The following is a 19,849-nucleotide window of genomic DNA, read 5'->3' as shown; positions in this document are numbered from 1 at the left end:
TTCTTGCAGCTACTGTCTACTTTATTTCTTACAGGTTTTCCATTTCCAGAATGTCACAAATGCAATTACGCAGTATGTAGCTTCTTGAATATGTCTTTTTTTCACTTAATACGACACATTTGAGATTCATTTATGCATGTTGTGTATACAGATATCCAATTGTTTTAGCACTGTTTGTTGAAAAGATTTATCTTCCTACTGAAATTGACTGTGTACATTTTTGAAAGATACATGTTGGGCTAAGATTTATGTCAGCACTTAGAATGTATGTTTAGCATGCATGAGGTCTTGGACTTGATTCCTAACACCACAGATCGAATATTTCATTGTATAGGTACATTACATTGTGTTAATCTTCATTGTTTGATAGACATTTGGGCTGTTTTCAATTCTTGTTGATTATGAATAAAGCTTCTTGAACAGACACTTACACAGATTGTTTTACACAGAGCTTCATAGTTTTCTTTAATAAATACTTAGAAGTGAGTTTGTTGTTTCAGAGAGTAAGACTGTGTTTTACTTTCTAATATACTGGCACAACATTTTCAAAGTGGAATGAAGTTTTTGGTCCTGTGCTAAAGATTAAAGGGATTTTGGATTTTAACTAGCTGTGTGCAAAACTCAGTTATATATACTTGGTAGCAATACTTCTTGTTCTGGAGAAGAAATTTCTTACAGTTATGTACCTATCTCATTGCTGCTTAAATCTACATTTTTCAGATGACTGTACTTAAAGATCCTTACATGCATTTGCTTACCATTTGAATGATTTCGGGGGTGAAATATAAATACGTTTAAATTGTTGCCAATATTTTCAACTGTACTTTTAAATTTTGTAAATGGTTTCTTACTGTTGAATTTTAAGGATTTATAAGTATTATGCTTGCAAATACCTTGTTAGATATATGATGTGAAAATATTTTATTTTAATGAAGCCCAAATTAGCAGTTTTCCATTTCATTATTTTTTTTAGTGTCTTATCCAACAGTTTCTGTCTAGATTATGATCATAAAGAGTTTTGTTCTGTGCTTTCACTTAAAACTAAATTTGAATATACACTGGTGTTTACTCTGTTTATGAGGTGAAAATTTTTTTAAATTTCTTTTTATAATTTTATTCTTTAATCATTTTTTACAGTTCCATTAAAATTTGTAGAAATGGAGGCACATATGTTTCATTTGCTTGTTTCTTGTGTACATATACAATAGTTTTTGCAGTATTTGTTAGACGTTTCTTTTTCTATTGAAATTTTAATTTGCGAAAAACATTTTTGTGAAGATAGAATTTACCTCAGTGTATGCTTAGGATACAAGAGCACTTTGTTTTTATCTTCAGCACTACACACACACACACACACACACACACACACACACACACACACACACACACACAAATCAAAGACAATTTTATTTCTAGACCCATGTATCAGCAAGTCATATATTATAAGAAATATTAGTCACTTTAAGACTGTATCAAGTTTTCAAATCAAATTCTTTGAACTCTCTAACATAGGACATTCTTAATTTGTTTTGGCTACTGTGAGGTGTTCACTTTTCCACATAAATGTTTGGATAATTACAAACTTCTGCTTTGTTTTCCTTAATGGTACGACTAGTCTATACATTAATTTGGGCAGACTTGCTATCTTAAGAAAATTGGGCCTGCCAGTACACTGGCATAATATATCATTTTATCTTTTTTATATTTGGCTTATGTCAGTGTTATTTTTGTAGCAATTTATTACCATATAAATACTGCACTTATTGTTATATATACATATATGTATATAACATATATTTAAATTGTTATGTCATATATATATATCAGAACATTATGATATTTGCTGCTATTTTAAATAATACTTTTTGTCTAATTCTAATTTGTAAAACTTCATTTTGTTTTATATAGTGGCCCTAATACTCATATTACAAAATTGACTTTCTGTTCCAAAGGTTTTATGTAAGATGGTTTTCTAAATTTAAAGTCATATCATGTACAAATAGATCATTTCTTCCTTTCCAATCTGTATGCTTTTATTTGTCTTATACAATAGCTAAATATTTTCAGTATAATAATGAATTTTTTTTTAGGAAACAACTCTTTGTTGTATCCTATTTTTGGAGAAAAGCATCAGTAATTCACAATCAACCATACTGGATTAAGCTTTTTATAAATTATATAAGGCTTATCATAAAGGACTATATCATAAAAAAAGGACCTTTGGTATCTCAATGTTGATGACAATTTTTTTTTCTGAAACAGAGCTTCCCACTGCTCTTCTGAGTGGCCTAAAATCAAGTCTTCCTTGAACTTGATGCAATCCATCTGCCTCAACCCACCATAGGCTGAGTCTAGAGGCTGGCTAACAGGGTTTCTTCAGTTTGTAATTTTCTAAAAGAATTTTTTTAGAAATGCATGCTGAATTTTATCAAATAATTTTAGCAATATTTCAGGTAATAGCATAGATGTAATTGTTTGGACTGTCCAAATAGCAAATTATGCTGAATACCTTTCAGACATCAAAGCAGCTTGCATTCTGAAGATCGTGATGGTCATGAAGGTCATGCTAGAGTTTCTTTTTATATATTGTAATATTTGATGTGTTACTGTTGTTTGGAAAAACTTTTCTTTCTTTTATTGGATATTTTTATTTACATTTCAAACGTTATCCCCTTTCCCAGTTTCCTGTCCATAAGCCCTCTATGCCATCCCTTCTTCTATGAGGGTGCTCCCCCACCCATCCACCTAACTCTTCCTGCCTTCCCGCCCTGACATTGCCAATCAAGCAAAACATTCCAAACTCTACTAGGAAAAATATAGAAATTCTAAAATTCCTTCAAAATATCAAACAGATACAATGGTAAAAAATGTTCATGTTTCAAATAGGCTCCCATTTCATTTTTTTTCATAAAATTATGTTTCAAAACACTTAGTAGGTATCTTTCTTAAAAAGACTATCAGTAGATTATCATTCAGAATATTTGATTTGTAATTTTTCTCATGAGCTGAGAAAGATAAAGTGTTGGGAAACACTACAACTTTGAGTGATTTACATCCATTCAAAATTAGGTGGTCAAAGATATATCGGTATTAATAAAAGAATTCTCTTAAGAAGTTGTCTCACACTATTTTGGGGATTTTCACAATAAAACCCATTCTGGCTAAAATTAAGCTGAGCTATATATTGATTTAATGAAAATCAATTCAGCATGATTTGGGAATATAAATTTAATTTAGACAATTCTCCAAAATATTTATCATGAGAATTCTATTCTTTGCAAAATGAACAATGAAATAAAATTAGCCAAGCTAATTATGTTAAAACTTTTGCATTTTATATTTAAGGATATCAAGTTCAAGATGGTTAAATTAGTAGAGAAATGGGGATATGATATCAACGGTAAAGAGGGAAAATGAGTCTCTTAAATGATAGTTAATTCACAGTAGGGGACATGTACATTTGAACTATGTTGAGAAGAAAGGCAAAATACTTAGTACAGTTTAAAATTTTAACAAGAAAAAATATATATCCATGTAAACAACATGATACTAAAGGATAGTTAAACAGATGAGGGAAACAGGATTGGCAGCACAGAAAGGACCCATCCATATACAGTAATTGATGTGATAGATATGGCCAAATAATCTACTGTTGGGCTTCTATTTTAAATAAGTGATATAAATACAAAGTATTTGAGATTAATGACACTATAAGTCTGAATGTCTAGGCAGTGCCTGGCAGGTACATATGTCTTAGATAAACACAAAATTAAAATAATAGAAAACATAAATAAAACAATAAACCAAAACTTTGTAACAAAACACTATAGAAATTCAAATAGGTAACCAACACAGGAATAAAATACTCCTGAGTTTACTCTAAAAAATGACAAGTATTCAGGGTATACTCAGAACGCCTTCAACTTAAGACACAGCACAGTCCATCAATTCAAACTACAAGTGTTTGTCTAAAAAATCCACAAGAGCAGGTAAAAAGCTGGCCATCCTATATCATCAGAGAAATTAAATTGAATATGTAATTTATGATACTACCACAAAGAAGTAAAACTTTAATATCAGATAGAATCATGATTAACTGAAAATATTATACTAGTGTGAATTTTAATGTGGCTACCATTTTAGAGAAAGATCTAATAGTCTCTTATACAAGTGAGCACACACATATGAGCACAGTTCTAATCTTAGCTACATGTATAAGCATACTCAAAACATGTATCCACCAAAAGACTCAGAAGTCTTCTAACAGCTTCTTCATAATACTCAGGAACTTGACAAAACCCAGAGATTCTAACAATGGCATCTCCAAAAATTTAGTAGAAATAAGAACTAGCAATGATATTTTTTCTAAAAATATGCACAGTGAAAGATATTTCATAAGAATGTCCTTATTGCATGATTCTATATTTAAGGTTTCTAGGACAGACAAAAGAATACTAGTTCTAAAAAGCTTCATAACAATATTGGTATGGTTGTTACAAACTAATTGGAACCTTGAATAAGGCCAGTTTCTGGATGTGTGTGTGTGTGTGTGTGTGTGTGTGTGTGTGTGTGTGTGTGTGGGTGTGTGTGTGGGTGTGGGTGTGTGTACCAGGCAGGAAAACGCAGATACAATGAGCTGCATCCCCAGCCCTGGAATATATGATATTAGATTGTGTTTGTCAATACATCCATGGATTTTTTATAGAAACAAAACACATAGAAACCTTTTATATACCTGCTGAATATTTAGGGAGATGAGCACAACGTCTGCAACTTGTTTTGATATTCATCAAAAAGAAATTGATGATTATATATAGAGATGTATAGATGGACAGATATATGAGAAAATATGTATAAAAAACATTCACTATAGACCATCAGTGGTGGGTGTATATAGCAGGCATGGTATTGTCTTTTCTACACTGTATTATATATAACATTTCCATTTCTGGGGTTGAGGAATGAATCCAGATCCTTTCACATACTAGGCAAGTTCCCTGATGTGCAACTCTATCTCTAGCTATTACATCTGTAGTATTTCATTTAAAAATAATTTTGAATGAGACAAAATTTTATAATTAGGACCTAAGCAGCAGGCCGATAGACATTTGATGTACAGTTCTTTTTACTGTTCCTGTGTATTTGAAAACTTTACAATGGAATGCTTTAAAGTCTACTGAAAAATCTACTTATTTCCATCAGGTTAGAAAAAGCCAGGAGATATTTGTGTTTTTGTTTTGTTTTGTTTTATCCATTATTGGGTAGGGGTTGGAAGAAACAAGTTCTTTGTTCATTGTTGCTAGGAGTGTACAATGGCTCAGACAGAGAGACATTTCACACTATTTATACTCTTACCTTTTTTTAAAGATTTATTCATTTATTATATATAAGTACACTGTAGCTGTCTTCAGATACACCAGAAGAGGGCATCAGATCTCTTTACAGATGGTTGTGAGCCACCATGTGGTTGCTGGGAATTGAACTCAGGACCTCTGGAAGATTAGTCGGGTGCTCTTAACCGCTGAGCCATCCCTCCAGCCCTATACTCTTACCTTTTACTAAGAAAATTAATTTTTGCTCTTCTAGTCTACTATTGTACCTGCACATATCTAAATTACATGTGTGACATTATTTGCAATCAGATATTATGTAGTCACTGATAGTATACCCATGCAATTTAATACGAGGCCACTGAATTAGGTTAAATTTAAATTATATGGAGTAATTCTTAAATTATGAAATTATACAAAATGAATAAATCAAAAGGCAAGAGACAATTATATCCTCTGTTTTGACAAATGAAAAAAAAAACTAGTAGAATATGAACAAAATTAAAACAGTGGCCGACAGGCATCATGGAATTTCCAATTAGCTTGCTTATTACCCATAACCTTTTCCAAAGGTTTCAACATAAATAAAAGTTTAAAACAAATTGAAAAGTAACAAGAGCCTCCTTACCTTTTGGTCCAGGTAGCCCATCCAAGCCAGTGTGTCCTGGAGGACCTGGAGGTCCTGGTAAACCACGATCACCTTTTGGACCAGGTGTTCCTTTGAAACCTGGGAATCCTGGTGGCCCAGGTGGCCCAGGTAACCCAAATCCTGGCTCTCCCTTAAGCATACACATGACAAAACACAACGAAAAGTCCCGTGACTTTCCTGGTGTTTACAGTTTACTATAGAGAATCGAAAGCATTGAATACAAAGCAATATTTCTCTTCCATAGTAAGGAGAGGATAATTAAATTAAAAATAATGGGCATGTTAGAGAAAATATCTGAAAGGATCAGAAATAGAATTTAGTAAAAGCAAAGTAAATGAGTTGGACTGTTTTCAAAATATGAAAGTTAACTGAAAATCCAAGGATTAAATGACACTCTACTCATTTGAGGAAACGTGAATGTGGACTGAGAATTAAATAATTCGTGTAATTATTTTTAACATGACTAAGTCTTATAATGCCATTGTGGTTTCTGTATACAATTTCCATTTAGTTAGATCTGAATGCTGAAGCATTTGTAAGTGAAATGTTGTAATTTTGAGATTTGGGTTAAATGAGACTTCCCAAAAAACAGGAAAAGATCAAGGAAGTGTTACTATAATCTTAGTCACTTTGTACCTGGCAAATGCATATGTGAAATTTCATTACATTATTTCTTTGGCTTCTGTGTTTATTTGAAAATGCTCATCATAAAATAAAAGCAGGCCAACAGAGATATATTTTTCTCATGAAAGCCTATCAGATGTTTTCCCCAAGAAAAACAAGTAATAAGAATGAAACCCAGAGAGATTAAATCATTTAAGCACAGAAGATACAGGAAAGGTTGGGATAATTACACACTGCAGCACTCTGCTGAAGGCTGACTGAAAAGTGTTAGAGGTTAAATAAGATACAATAGAAGAAATATAAAGGAAGTTACTTATTAGTACTACCAAGTAGCAGGGATTTGATTTATGTATCCTTAATGGAATTGGAACAGAGGAAAGAATACAGGAAGGGCTTGATATATCCAGCACAACTTTACCAATCATCACACATGTACTGTAAGTATGAAATAAGTTATTGTTTATATACATAAACATAGGCCAAGCTGATCACTGGGGTCTTTCATCTAATCCAAAAACCTACCAGTCTAACACAAGGTCAGAAACTTTTTGGATCTAAGTATTAACTCTTATCGTATTAAAGATGGTTTGGGATTTGTTATTTTTAAATGAAAATATGCTATGTATCAATATAATAAAGATTTGGTGTAATGTCTAAGATGAATAGGAACTGGGACTAAGGAGAGTAGAGAAGATGGAAAAATGGAAAGGGGTAAGGTAAAATGTTCCAGACTGGGGCTAGAGAGATAGCTCAGAAGTTGAGTGCTCTTGTGGAGAACTCAGGCTCGATTCCCAGCACCCACACCGTAGTTAACAACTGTCTGTGACCTCAGTTCCAGGGCATCTGAGGCCCTCTTCTGACCTCCACAGTCATCACACCAGGCACCCATGGTGCACCTATATACTCATGCAGACAAATCACTCATACACGTACAAAGTAAAAATAAATAAATCCTTTAAAAATAACTTTCAGACCTTGGGTCCTGGAAAGCCCGGTAACCCAGGAGGCCCTTCTGGGCCCATTCTTCCAGGGGCCCCAGGAGGTCCTGGAGGTCCAGGAATTCCTGGAAAACCTGCAAAATAGCAAGTCATTGTTTTTAACCCACAGAAAGAATAAACTTTAAGATAGTCACATCCTCATCTCCCTAATCATGCTTTATACACTGACACGTGGAAATTACAGGAGCATTCTGTATGGCCACTTAGAATCAAGCCTAATAGACATCTGTGACTCTCTACATCACCTTATCCTTTCATTTCCACAGAGTAATGGCTGTAGATGAAGATGTGCTCTTCTGAAGTATAGAATACATCAGAATTAAATATTGTGAACCAATGCCACACATAAATACAGGCCTTCCCTTCTGCTTACATTGTGATGGAACGTGGCAGAATGCCTAGCATGTACTTCTGCAGATGAGCTAGATTCAACTTATGTATATGAGCATTAACATAGAAAATCAAATCTGTCATTTATAAAAAAATATTTGATATAAGTAAGGAATTTTCATCACCCAAAGGTGACAGAAACTCTGCCATTTATAAGAATAATTTCTGGGAGGAGTAAAGCAGAACTGTAGTAAAAACCCTAAATTTTTCAATAAATCAAGGGTGTATTTTACTTGGGATAAAACATTGCACATCTGTTTTCTGATTCATAGAGTCCATTAAGTTAACACGTATTTGTGTACTTCTTGCAACATTCCTAGGAACTATTCTAAGCTCCAAGACTACAAGGATGAATACAAATGTAATAATTCCCATGATCTTCTTTAGCACATAAATAAATTTTGCTTCTTTGAATTGTAGATAGTTTCATTACTAGACTGTTTTAGAAAATGAACTCCAGGTTCAGTGAGAGACCCTGCTCCAAAATTAAGGTTCATATAATGACTTTTCTTCTTTAATATTTATTTTTATCATTTCAGTTTTATGTGTATAGGTGTTTTGTCTGTGTTTATATACATGAATCATGTGTGTGCCTAGTATCCTAAGAAACCAGAGGATGGCATTGAATCCACCAGACTTAGAGAGTGAAGAGTGATTAGGAGCTGCTCTGGAGATGCTAAGAATTAAACCCTAGTCCTCTTAGTCACTAAGCCATCTTTCCAGCTGCCATATGACTTTTCATATACATTTTTTAAATGGTATACACAAAAAGTTACAGCTACTTTGTTTCATATTACGAAAGAATAGTATCTAACTAACCAGGTACTCTACATTGCCCCACACCTTGCCCTACATACCTTTGGGACCAGGTGGTCCTGGAGGCCCAATCCCAGGGATACCTGGTTCTCCTTTGCTACCAGGTATTCCTGGTAGGCCTGGTTGGCCTGGAAGTCCAGGATCACCTACAGGAAACAGTAGTGTAAGAATGGGGAACATCCAAAAGAAGAAGTTCAGTGATGAGGATGTTTTGAAATAAAATGAATTCTTTGCCTACCTGGAAGACCCACTTCACCATCTCTGCCTGGATTCCCTGGCAAGCCAGGCTTTCCTGGCTGGCTGATGGTCTGGCCTGGATCACCTTTAGGACCTGAAAACAAATGAATTGGTCTCAGTGAGAATCAGAGACTTGACTAATGATAACGATCCCACTCTGTCTATACAAGAAATTTCAAAGATTAAAAGCAGATGATGCTTTTAGGTACTTCCATGATTGATGATTTGATTATTAATTTTAGATGTCAGCCAGACTAGATTAAAGGATATTCAGAAAGCTGATAAAATATCTCTGCTTTATGCCGGTGGCCCCTAATTGCAGAAGATAAGTGTATTTAAATTAGTGATTTAAGGAAGGGAGAGGTCTGCCTTTGTACAATATGGGCCATTATCGTCTAACACAAGAGAACATGGATAGTACAAGACAAAAAAAAAAAAAAACAAAAACAAAAACAGGAAAATCTCTCTCAATTTTATCTGGAACAACTACCTTGAGACTCAGAACATAAATTAGGATGGAAGGGTAGCTCCCCACAGAGTGCCTGCTGACTAAGAATCTGTAGTAAGATCCTTACCACCCATAACACTGTAGCCATGGCAGCGCACATCTATAACCCAAATACTGAGCATGTGGAGGGAAGCAGACCCTCGGAGTACACTGGCTAGTCAGCCTAGTGATAACGACAAACTCCAGGTTCAGTGAGGGACCCTCTCTCTAAAATTAAGGTACATGTGCTTGGCCCTCAAAACATATACATAAAGGTAAGATTATACAGGCCAAGCAGGTTGTTTTTATGTATTCAGGTACGTGTGTGTGTGTGTGTGTGTGTGTGTGTGTGTGTGTGTGTGTGTGTGTGTGTGTTTAGAAATGTACATATAGGAACACACACATATGAAACAACATTTCAAGAAAAGGGATCTAAATTTGAAAGAGCAAGGGAGATGGAAGGAGTTGGAGGGAGGAAGGAAGGCAGAAAATTTTATAATTCTATTATAATTTAAAAATATTAATAAAAACAGTTATGTGCATGAACACTTTCCAGTTACATAGATACAGCTACAGAAACATGTATACAAGAACAAAATACAAATAACACTATCAACATTGGCTGGAATAAGTTAACAAGAAATCTCACTTTAAACAAAAACATTGTCTTCCCTTCCTATAAACATATAGATGGCCAAAGAAACACATTTCCCAAGATTTTTTTTAACTTTTTATCCATCCGCCTGTCTGTCTGTCTGTCTGTCTGTCTGTCTGTCTGTCTGTCTGTCTGTCTATCTATCTATCTATCTATCTATCTATCTATCTATCTATATATATATATATATATATATATCTTATTTCTACTTTTAAAACAAAACAATAGTAAACATACCTGGTAATCCTGGCTGGCCTGGATTTCCCGCCACACCTTGTATGCCTTTTTCACCTACGGGGCCTGGAGGCCCAAAACCAACAGGGCCTGTAGGTCCCATATTTCCTGGGAGACCTGGTAAACCTGGGTTCCCAGGAGGACCCCTTTCACCCTTAAAAGTGATTCCACCCTGAAAATGGAAATGTTTAAGACATAAAAACATTGATGGTAACAACTTCATGTAGGTTAGTATGAATGAATACAACCAGGGACATGATCCAGCCATACTCCTTGAAGTTATGCTATATAACTGTGTTATGATGTTCTTAAACTGAGTCTATGATTACCTACTTACTCATTCCCTGCTCCAGTAAATATTTCTGAACTCTATCTTTCAGAGGTACAAGCTGAGTAGACGAGTAGATGAAAGTCTCTTCTCTCAAAAATGTTATACCCTACCATGAGTTGAGATATTATTGTCTATTAATACTATTAATATATATGTATATATCCCATCCAAAAACCCTGTACTATATGTTGAATATAAAAGAGAATATTTATGCTTAGTGTTTTACTCTTTAGATTCTTAATCTGGCTGTCTACTCACAGAAATCTATAACATTTCTATATATACAAAGCAAACTAGATTTCTTTTCATGCTTAAAGGATCACAGAGATGTTTAGAATAAGAGCTGAATCTTACTGACACCTAAGCATTTTATCTTCCTGTCCATCTAATTATAGCTAATAATAATCAATACCATACTGCGTTGATAAAACTGAAAGAAAACAGTAAAACAATTGTAGTTAGTATCGATGTACCATTTCAATGTAAAATCATATGATTTTAGGCATTAGTAGAATCTTCATCTAATAACAAGGATCCTTTTCTATTTTAATTTGGCAAGTGCTTTTTGGAGGGTGGGGAGTACTGAGAATTGAATTGAGAGACTCACACACACCAAGTATAAGTTCTACCATTGAGATAGAAACTCATGCTGTAGGAAACATTACTAAATGACAATCTGACATAAAAGTAAGAATATCAAACCAACTCACGGGCTCTCCTTTGGGGCCAGGAAGTCCTGGCAAACCATCCTTTCCAGGACTACCAGGTAGACCAGGAAGCCCTGGAGCTCCAGGGGAACCCAATTCTCCTTTTTCACCTTTCATTCCCGGAAGAGTGAGAACATCACCAGGGTCACCCTTAGACCCTGGAAAGCCTGGAGCACCTGGAGGTCCAGGAATGCCCTGAGTTGTAAGAAAAAAGAGGGGGAAGAATGAAAAAAGGAAATCAGATTTTTTTTCTTAACATTTTCCCTCCAACTTGCCCAGTTAACCCCAATGATAACATTTACCATACAAAGAAACATGAAGTAAGGATGGAAAAAGAGAGAGGGAAGTGTAGAGAGCTGTGACGTGCCACGCCTCAAAGATGGCGCTGGTTTCCGCCTTCCACCCTCCCAACAGTGAGCGCTCCTTGCAGTAAAGAAGTCCTTATTTGGCTATGTCTGCCTGGCCTGCTAGCTTCCGCATAGTGACAGCCTATCTACATGACCCACGTGGCTTTCTAGGACTGGCCAGTGCTAGCTATTTAAGTGTGGTGCAGGGTGTTCCCTGCAGAGAGAGGAGAAAGAAAGGGAGAGGGAAGTGAGAGAGTCAGAGAAGAGAGAGTCGGAAAAGAGAAGAAGAGAGAATCAGGAGAGAGAGAGTCAGGAGAGAGAGAGTCAGAAGGTTGTATCAAGGTTTCTGAGTAAAACTGCTTGAAGAAGATCTCCTGTGGTCGTGTCTTCCTTGCTGGTCGAGGTTGGGCATGGCAGGGAAGGAATAAGATAAATCCTAATTTAAACCAAATTTTGTATGTTTCTGTTCCTAAGGGAAAAATCGAAGGGCACATGGCACCTTTCAGTACTTTGTAGCCCATAATATAATAATCAAAGCTTACTGGCAATCCTTTTGGACCAGTTGTCCCAGCTTGTCCTTTCTCGCCCTTCTCTCCAGGGATTCCAAGAGATCCTAAGACATACATAGATCAGATGAGCACTGAGCCTTAAGCCTTTAGAAATCAGCTCATCACAAACTTCAATTTTAAACAGAGAATTCTATCACACTTAACTCAGATTCTTCCCTCTTTCATGTTGTCAATAGGAAGAAATCAGACTTTTTTATAAATTACCATTTATTTGCATCCCCCAATATTTCCAGCTCCTGAGTATTCTTTTGCGAAGTTTGAGCTACTAGAAACTGTAAGGTGGGGCTTGAGTCCCTATAACCACCCTATTGCCACTGGGAGAAGCAAGGAAAGGAGCCTGCTTATCTTAATTTTCAGTTATATAATCTCCCTTTATCTTTACTAGCTCTTTCTTTGGTTTGCCCTTCCTTATGATGTGGCTTAAGAGATCTGTTTAGTACCAGCCATTACGGGAAAAAAAAAGTTCCTAAAGCAGTGGTTGTACATATAAATCTCTGAACTAACTGTATCATTATTATTTCCTGGTTATTAGTTTGAAAGTTAATACTTGGATACTGCTGTGAATTGTTTAATCCAGTGTTACTGAATCAGAACTTGGGGATTGGATCCAGCAGTCTGGATTTTAGCAAGGCGTCTGTGTCATTCATATTTATTCCCAAGTTTAAGACAAACTAGACTGGAAGTACAGGCTATATAACTAGCTCCTTGTGGCACCTATGAAACTTGCTAAAAGTATTTCCAAACTCCTAATGGTTTTGTGTCTTTGGTAGACACACTAGACTGATAATCAGTCTGGAATCTATTATCATACTGGACAAGCATTTTATATACAACCTCAACCTCAAGAATATGAAATATTAGCATATGTAAAGAGTTAATGAGTGGAATATTTGCAGTTCTCAAAAATGACTCAAAATTAGGAGGGAGGCCATATATGTAGAAAAAATATTGGCAGCTTGTTGCCAGAAGTTTAATAGAAACCTTGTTTCTTAACGACCATTTGTAATATATCCCCAATGACTCTGCCTTTGGAAACAATACTCACGATGGTCCAGATAGTCTGAACATTCTTCCTAGTTTTCTAGAAGAAAATTCTGACTCTAAATGTCATTTCACCGTTGGGACAATGTAAGTCTTTGAATAATACCAAATGCTATAACCAATAATGTTGGTAGCTTCCAGTTCTAAATAGAAGTACAATTTATTTAAGAGGGATGTTTCATACTCAAAAAATTCTAGACATAAGTGACTAGCTATAAAATGGTAAACTAACATTGTAATAAAACAGTGGGCATATTCAAAAGAGCCAAAATATAAATTGACTATATGGAAGATATTTTACCTGGAGGACCTGGGAGACCTGGTAAACCTGGTTGGCCTGGAGGCCCTGAAATGCCAGTTCCAATACAGTTGAAGCAAGTATCACCTTTGTCACCTGGCAAAAAACAAAAAAACAAAAACAAAAAACAAAAACAAATATTATTGAAGGGTTACTTAAACCTTCTTTTGATGGGATTCTAAAGAAGTCAGCTGTAAGGAATAATAGTGTTCCTACCCAACAGTGTGACTAGAGAAGCCTATGTCTAAAATCAATTCTTAGACAGATAAATACTGAGTGTCTAGTCTATATAGAGAACGGCTTTAAGTATTTGTGACAAATAAAAAATAAAGGAAATAGACAAAATTCCACATTTTTGTGGAGCTAACTCCCTTCCAATAGAAAGGAGTAATAAACAATAAAGAAAATAAATTATTAAATAACACACGTTTAATATAATATTACATCCAGTAAGCTTTTAAATGTGTATGAAATACATTTGCTGGAGGAAAAGGAGTTAAGTGTGACTAAGGATCAGTAGGTGGGGGAAAAGTTGCAATTTTTAAATAGAGTGATGTCAGGACAGATCTCATTGACAAGATATCTCTATGAGCAAAATGAAAGGCATGGCATTTGCATAAGTATAGCATAGTCTATGTATAGGCAAGGAACGGCCCATAGATCAGTCTGCTGAAGTGGAATGAGGAAGTGGGATTAGGTTATAGATTTGTAAGGGAAATGAATGGCTTATGGTGAAACATACAAGCTACAGTCTAGTGTATTAAACACAAGAGCCATCATTATAACAAACTCCATTTGTCCCACGAGCAGACTTAAAAATAATGAATTGCACATTCATCTGCTATGCACGCACTACTAGTTATGTGGCCTTTCATACTATAAGGGAATTCATGAGCAAACTACATGTTTTGCTTAAAGATTTAAAAACCATTTTATGATGTCTATTTAAAGATTTAAAAACTACCATACCCTATTCTACCTCTATCACCCCCAAAGAATTTGTGGTAATCTTACAAATCTAGCTATCCCAGCTACCCTTATTTTGTAAGCTATTTCTATTATTTACCTATTTAATTTTTCATATAGTATATTTTGATCATATTGTTTCCCCTCTCCCAACTCCTGTATATCACATAAGAATCCTCTTTTTCAATATTTTAAGGTAATCTGGATTATTTGCATTAGTTAATTTTAAGAAAACAACTCCCATTATTAATTAAGCCAATGAAACATCCCATGTTTGGCAGCATTTTGAAGATTTAAGATGTCAAACAATATTGTCTCGAAAATGCCCCCACAAATACCTACAGATGCATTCCTTCAATGATTACCCTCATCATCATCTTACAACTTAGTGTTCTTCATCTACCCATGGTTCCTCCAATTTTCTAGGATTTTTCAACTACAATGAAGTTATTTATCGGCAAACTAATAATCAAAAATACAGCTTCAAATCTTCTAGAGTTAACTTAGTTAAAAAGGCAGTACCCTAAATCATATAGCTATCTAAGCATAAACCCTTGGCAATTCCGAATGAATAAAAATAATTAAAAAATTAAGATAGATAATATTTATTTCCTTAATTGTAGTACCTATATTTTTAATTCTTCTTATTATGTATTGCTTGAGCATTACTGTCATTACTTGAGTAATCTCAATTATAATAAAAATGCAAGTGAGGACCCAGAATTCATACTATTATTCAAATTTCAGAGTGTTATAACATAGTCATACCTATTGCATCTTAATCAGGATCTGTTTCTTCACCTTCATAAATTATTCAATCTCTCAATTATTGAATTGAACAAAAAACCTCTACCTCATAATTTCTTAATAACACAGCTATAATTAAGTTTATCAAAAGCCACCATTAACACCTTCAATTAGTATATTACAGGTCTTCTACTGACACTGATATAATATATGCTAATGCTGGCATCACTCCTGAACAAAATACAAACGAATGCTACCAAAGACCCAAACAAATCTTAATACAATTCCAAGACCACCACTAACATTTAACACTAACTTCAGTCTACTGTAAATAGCTAGATGTTTAAGAAACTCTTAGAAAACAAAAAAACAAAAAGTAAATAATCATGTAATTAGAATTTTCATGTAATATTAAAGCAAGACTAATGGCAATAGAAAAATCATTACTATTTTTCAACTGTAGGAAACTCTAGTGACCAAAAATCTCTCCCTTTGTCATTAATATTATTAGCCACTTATAGGTTGATTTTTCAGCCCCAACCAATTTCAGCATGACAAAAATGTACTCTTTTATAAGGCACCAGAATGGTAGTACTAATTTATTACCACAGTCCTCTATGTAGTAAATATATTGTACATTAGATAAAATTGTTACATTTTCATCTCATGTCTGTTTGCTGGATGACTTATCCAGCATCTTTACACAAATACAGCCTCCATATTTTTCATTGACTTGTTTTTCTTCCCCTGAAGAACTGGGCCTATACTATGGTCATTAACTTTCCTAGGAACTTGAAACATTGTAATATTTTTTATTACTTAGAGTAGAAGTGGAAAAACTAGGTGAAATTTTTTTTGAATCAAAACTCTTCGGGAAACAGGAGGGCATCCAGACTACTAGGCTTTAAGTAGAAATAGTAGCGATAATTAGTTAAGAAAGTACTGCCTGGGCGCAAATGTAAGTAGCTCTGTGTACATGGCGGCATAGATCCTTGCAAGTGTTGGTTATTACTTTAATTTGTCAATGAAGAAGGAGGCGAGTTAAGAATCTTAAAGTGATAATTACTGTAAGTATAAAGAGAAACGAAGATACTAAACCTCAGTTCCAGATGAAAAAAAGGAACTGAGGAAACTGCCAAGCAGTCAAGCTTAATAAAAGAGTTGATTTCAACGAATGGTCACGTAATTTAAGGTAATTTAAGAGAAAGACAATATACCATTAAGTTACAGCAAGTCTAAGGTAGGTTTCAATGAGAGATCTGCTAGAGTCAAGTTATTAGAAGTTGTAAGCTAAAAAGAGCTGAGATATGAAATTAACACTACAGAAATATACACTATTGTTAAGGGGATGATATTGGAGTGTGGGCTTGGGAATGGCTGTCTTAAGATAGAAGTTAGAATACAGGGCATTCTGCAAATGACTTTAAAGAATGAAAAGATGCCCAGGGATCAAACCTTTTACTCCTTGCTCTCCTTGGAGTCCTTGGTCACCTGGAGATCCTGGGGGCCCTGGAGGGCCTGCTTTACAGATTTCATCACCTGAAGTTAATGATAAAATAGCAAGATGATTGTTAAATGTTGAGAAGACTAGAGAAAAAACAGAAAGGCTAGAAAAATATTTGTTTTAAATTATTTCTCAGTAAAAATGCTACTCAATAAGCAATGTGGTGACATGTCCTTGATATTGAACACTGTTTGAAGACCAATGAATTACTAAAACCACAAACTAAAAATAACAGCGTAATTTCTTAGATATCAGGAACATAAATGATGATGCCAAAGTTCAGTCAGATTCACTTATAAATGAAGTGGAGCAAAAGAACAGTCAAACTTGTCAGGATAAAAACACAGCTTACTCGGGGGTAACTGGGGGCCAGGAGGACCAGGAGGTCCTGGAAAGCCAGGAGCTCCAGGCTGTCCATCAAGTCCAGGAGATCCAGGAATACAAATTCCAGGGGGACCTTCATCACCTTTCTGGCCCCTTTCACCAGGATATCCAGGAGGACCAGGGGGACCCATGACAGCTGTCCCTAAATAAAAAAAAAAGTACATGTTAAAGTGACCACCTTGATTCTCAAGGAGACATCAGGAATGATAAAATCTGCCTTTAATATGATACTGGTTGGATAGTCTTTGCACATTTTGAAAATTGTATTTTTAGTAAACAAAACAATGGATTACATTATGGCATATATATATATATATGTTCATATCCACCACCATACTACCATAACCATCTCTTGTCCCACCCTTCCTTACTCTCTTTTCTCCACCCAGTCTTCTTCTTGCTTCCATGTCATTCTATAAGGCTAAATTAGATTCTGCATGGAAGAGACAATGTGCACTATTTTATCTTTCCTCTCCATGTTTGCTGCTCATGTTTTAAACCCCTTCCTCCCCAACTTAGTTCCTGTTCAATTCTTTTTTGTCTTAAGGTTTTCTATGATAATTAACATTTGCAAAAAAATTTTAAATGATGTAACAGTTTGAGTACAAGGCATAATTATTTAAATTAATAGCCAGGAAGTGGCAGGGCACACCTTTATACCCAGCACTCAGGTGACAAGGGTAGGTGAATCTCTGTGAGTTCAAGGCCAACCTGATGTAGTGAGTTCCATGAGAGCCATACATAGTGAGCCCCTGTCTTAAAACCATCTAACAAAGGTAATTTTATGACTTTTTGAAATTACTAATAAATTAATACACTTTCTTTCACATGATGTTCTACCCTTAGAAATATCAGAAAAATCATTAGTAATGGGGGGAGGGGATTATTTTTTCTTTCTACATTTTTGATTATTTTTATTGAATATTTTATTTCAATTGGATATTACATTTCAAATGTTATCCCCTTTCCTGGTTTCCCTTCTGCAAACCCCCTATCCCATTCCCCTCCCTCTGCTTCTATGAGGGTGTTCCCCCAACCACCCATTCACTCACTCACTCCTTCCCACCCTGACATTCCCCTACACTGGGGCATTGAGCCTTCACAAGACCAAGGGCCTCCCCTCCCATTGATGACAGATAATGCTACCCTCTGCTACATATGCAGCTGGAGCCATAGATCCCTCCATGTGTACTCTTTGGTTGCTGATTTAGTCCCTGGGAGCTCTGCGGGGGAGGGGTCTGGTTGGTTGATATTGTTGTTATTCCTATGGGGTTGCTCCTTCTGTTTTTTTCCCAACTCCTCCATTGCAGTCCGATGGTTGGCTGCGAGCATCCACATCTGTGTTTGTCAGGCTCTGGCAGAGCCTCTCAGGAGACTGCTATATCAGGCTCCTGTCAGCAAGCACTTCGGAGGGTAATATGGGGGTGGAGAGAATGTTTAACAAAAACTGTGGCTCCGTGACAAAAACATAGAAGTGTGCCATGAAAGGCTGCCATTCAGATATGACATGGCCATTGCAAATCCGGAATACACAGCAGCTACAGATCCTTTTATACGATGGGCTTTTCAACAATTTATCATGAATAAAGAAAGTACTCCAGGGATCTCCTCTTTCCTGAGGACTTTTGGAGTGTTGATTGTTGATGGAGGAGGGGTGTTACTTTTCATCAGTAGTCTTGTCACTGGGGGTACTAGGTAGGAAGAAGGGGATCAAAGGGAAATTAAGGGGAATGACAGAAGTAAATGAAGCTGAATATAATTATAGTATATTATACACACATATGAAACTGCCAAAATGCAAAAAGAGAGCAGGTATTTCAACATGATCAAATAAAGCATAACTCTGCTTCTGAACATTTTTAGTCGCACGGCCTATTTTTGCACATCAACACATTTTATGCTTTATTTTCAAAACTATAAAGAACATAATTAAACACTTAAAAAACATTTTTTACACTTAGAGTTTAAACCTCTTCATTAATGTCAGTATCAACATAAATTTCTCTTAAAAATCCTATTGGAATTTGGAATCTCATGGACAGGACTTTTTTTTTAATTTAAGAAGTGTTTATTAAAAGAGTATGAACACATCATGACTAAGTCTTATTTACTTACTAACCTCTCAGATACAAGATGAGTATCAGTAATCAAATGCACACAGTACTGAGAACGCTGGATCAGGAGAAAGATCTCACTTTAGAAGAAAGAAGTTTTGTTCCATCCACTTCTAAACGAAACGGCTATTTCCCCAAACGTATAACATGTCTTCCTTGGGACTTGGAGAAACAGCTCAGTGGTTAAAAGGACTGCCTGTCCTTCCAGAGGACCCAGGTTTGGTTCCCATTACAGATGTTCATGGCCAGGACTTTAAAAGATTACTCCTTAGTGTAATGAGCTTTCAATTATTGATCTCTTACACAAAGTGTATCTTGGTATATATTTAGTAATTTTAAATTTTTCACTATTACTATATGTTTAATTCATATGTATTGTGCCAACCTGTGTGATTTTATGTGCCGCATTTGTGTGCTGGTG

General features: G+C 35.3%; 1 protein-coding gene across 3 annotated transcripts in view; it reads right to left on the bottom strand.

Moving 5' to 3' along the window:
• Positions 1–19,849, bottom strand: part of Col4a5 (collagen type IV alpha 5 chain) — a 203,964-nt gene that overhangs the window by 52,934 nt on the left and 131,181 nt on the right. For all 3 annotated transcript variants that reach the window (XM_006257313.3, XM_063280126.1, NM_001426996.1), the window contains exons 20-29: positions 17,283–17,456; positions 16,882–16,965; positions 13,717–13,809; positions 12,348–12,418; positions 11,462–11,653; positions 10,424–10,592; positions 9,046–9,138; positions 8,849–8,953; positions 7,578–7,675; positions 5,959–6,109 (exon numbers count right to left, since the gene is read on the bottom strand). In XM_006257313.3, coding sequence (XP_006257375.1) covers positions 5,959–6,109; positions 7,578–7,675; positions 8,849–8,953; positions 9,046–9,138; positions 10,424–10,592; positions 11,462–11,653; positions 12,348–12,418; positions 13,717–13,809; positions 16,882–16,965; positions 17,283–17,456 — 1,230 coding nt within the window. The remainder of the gene's footprint in view (positions 1–5,958; positions 6,110–7,577; positions 7,676–8,848; positions 8,954–9,045; positions 9,139–10,423; positions 10,593–11,461; positions 11,654–12,347; positions 12,419–13,716; positions 13,810–16,881; positions 16,966–17,282; positions 17,457–19,849) is intronic.

This window comes from Rattus norvegicus, chromosome X (genome assembly GCF_036323735.1).
Source record: "Rattus norvegicus strain BN/NHsdMcwi chromosome X, GRCr8, whole genome shotgun sequence".
NCBI classification, from domain to species: domain Eukaryota; kingdom Metazoa; phylum Chordata; class Mammalia; order Rodentia; family Muridae; genus Rattus; species Rattus norvegicus.
This window is presented reverse-complemented; position numbering and strand designations above follow the sequence as displayed.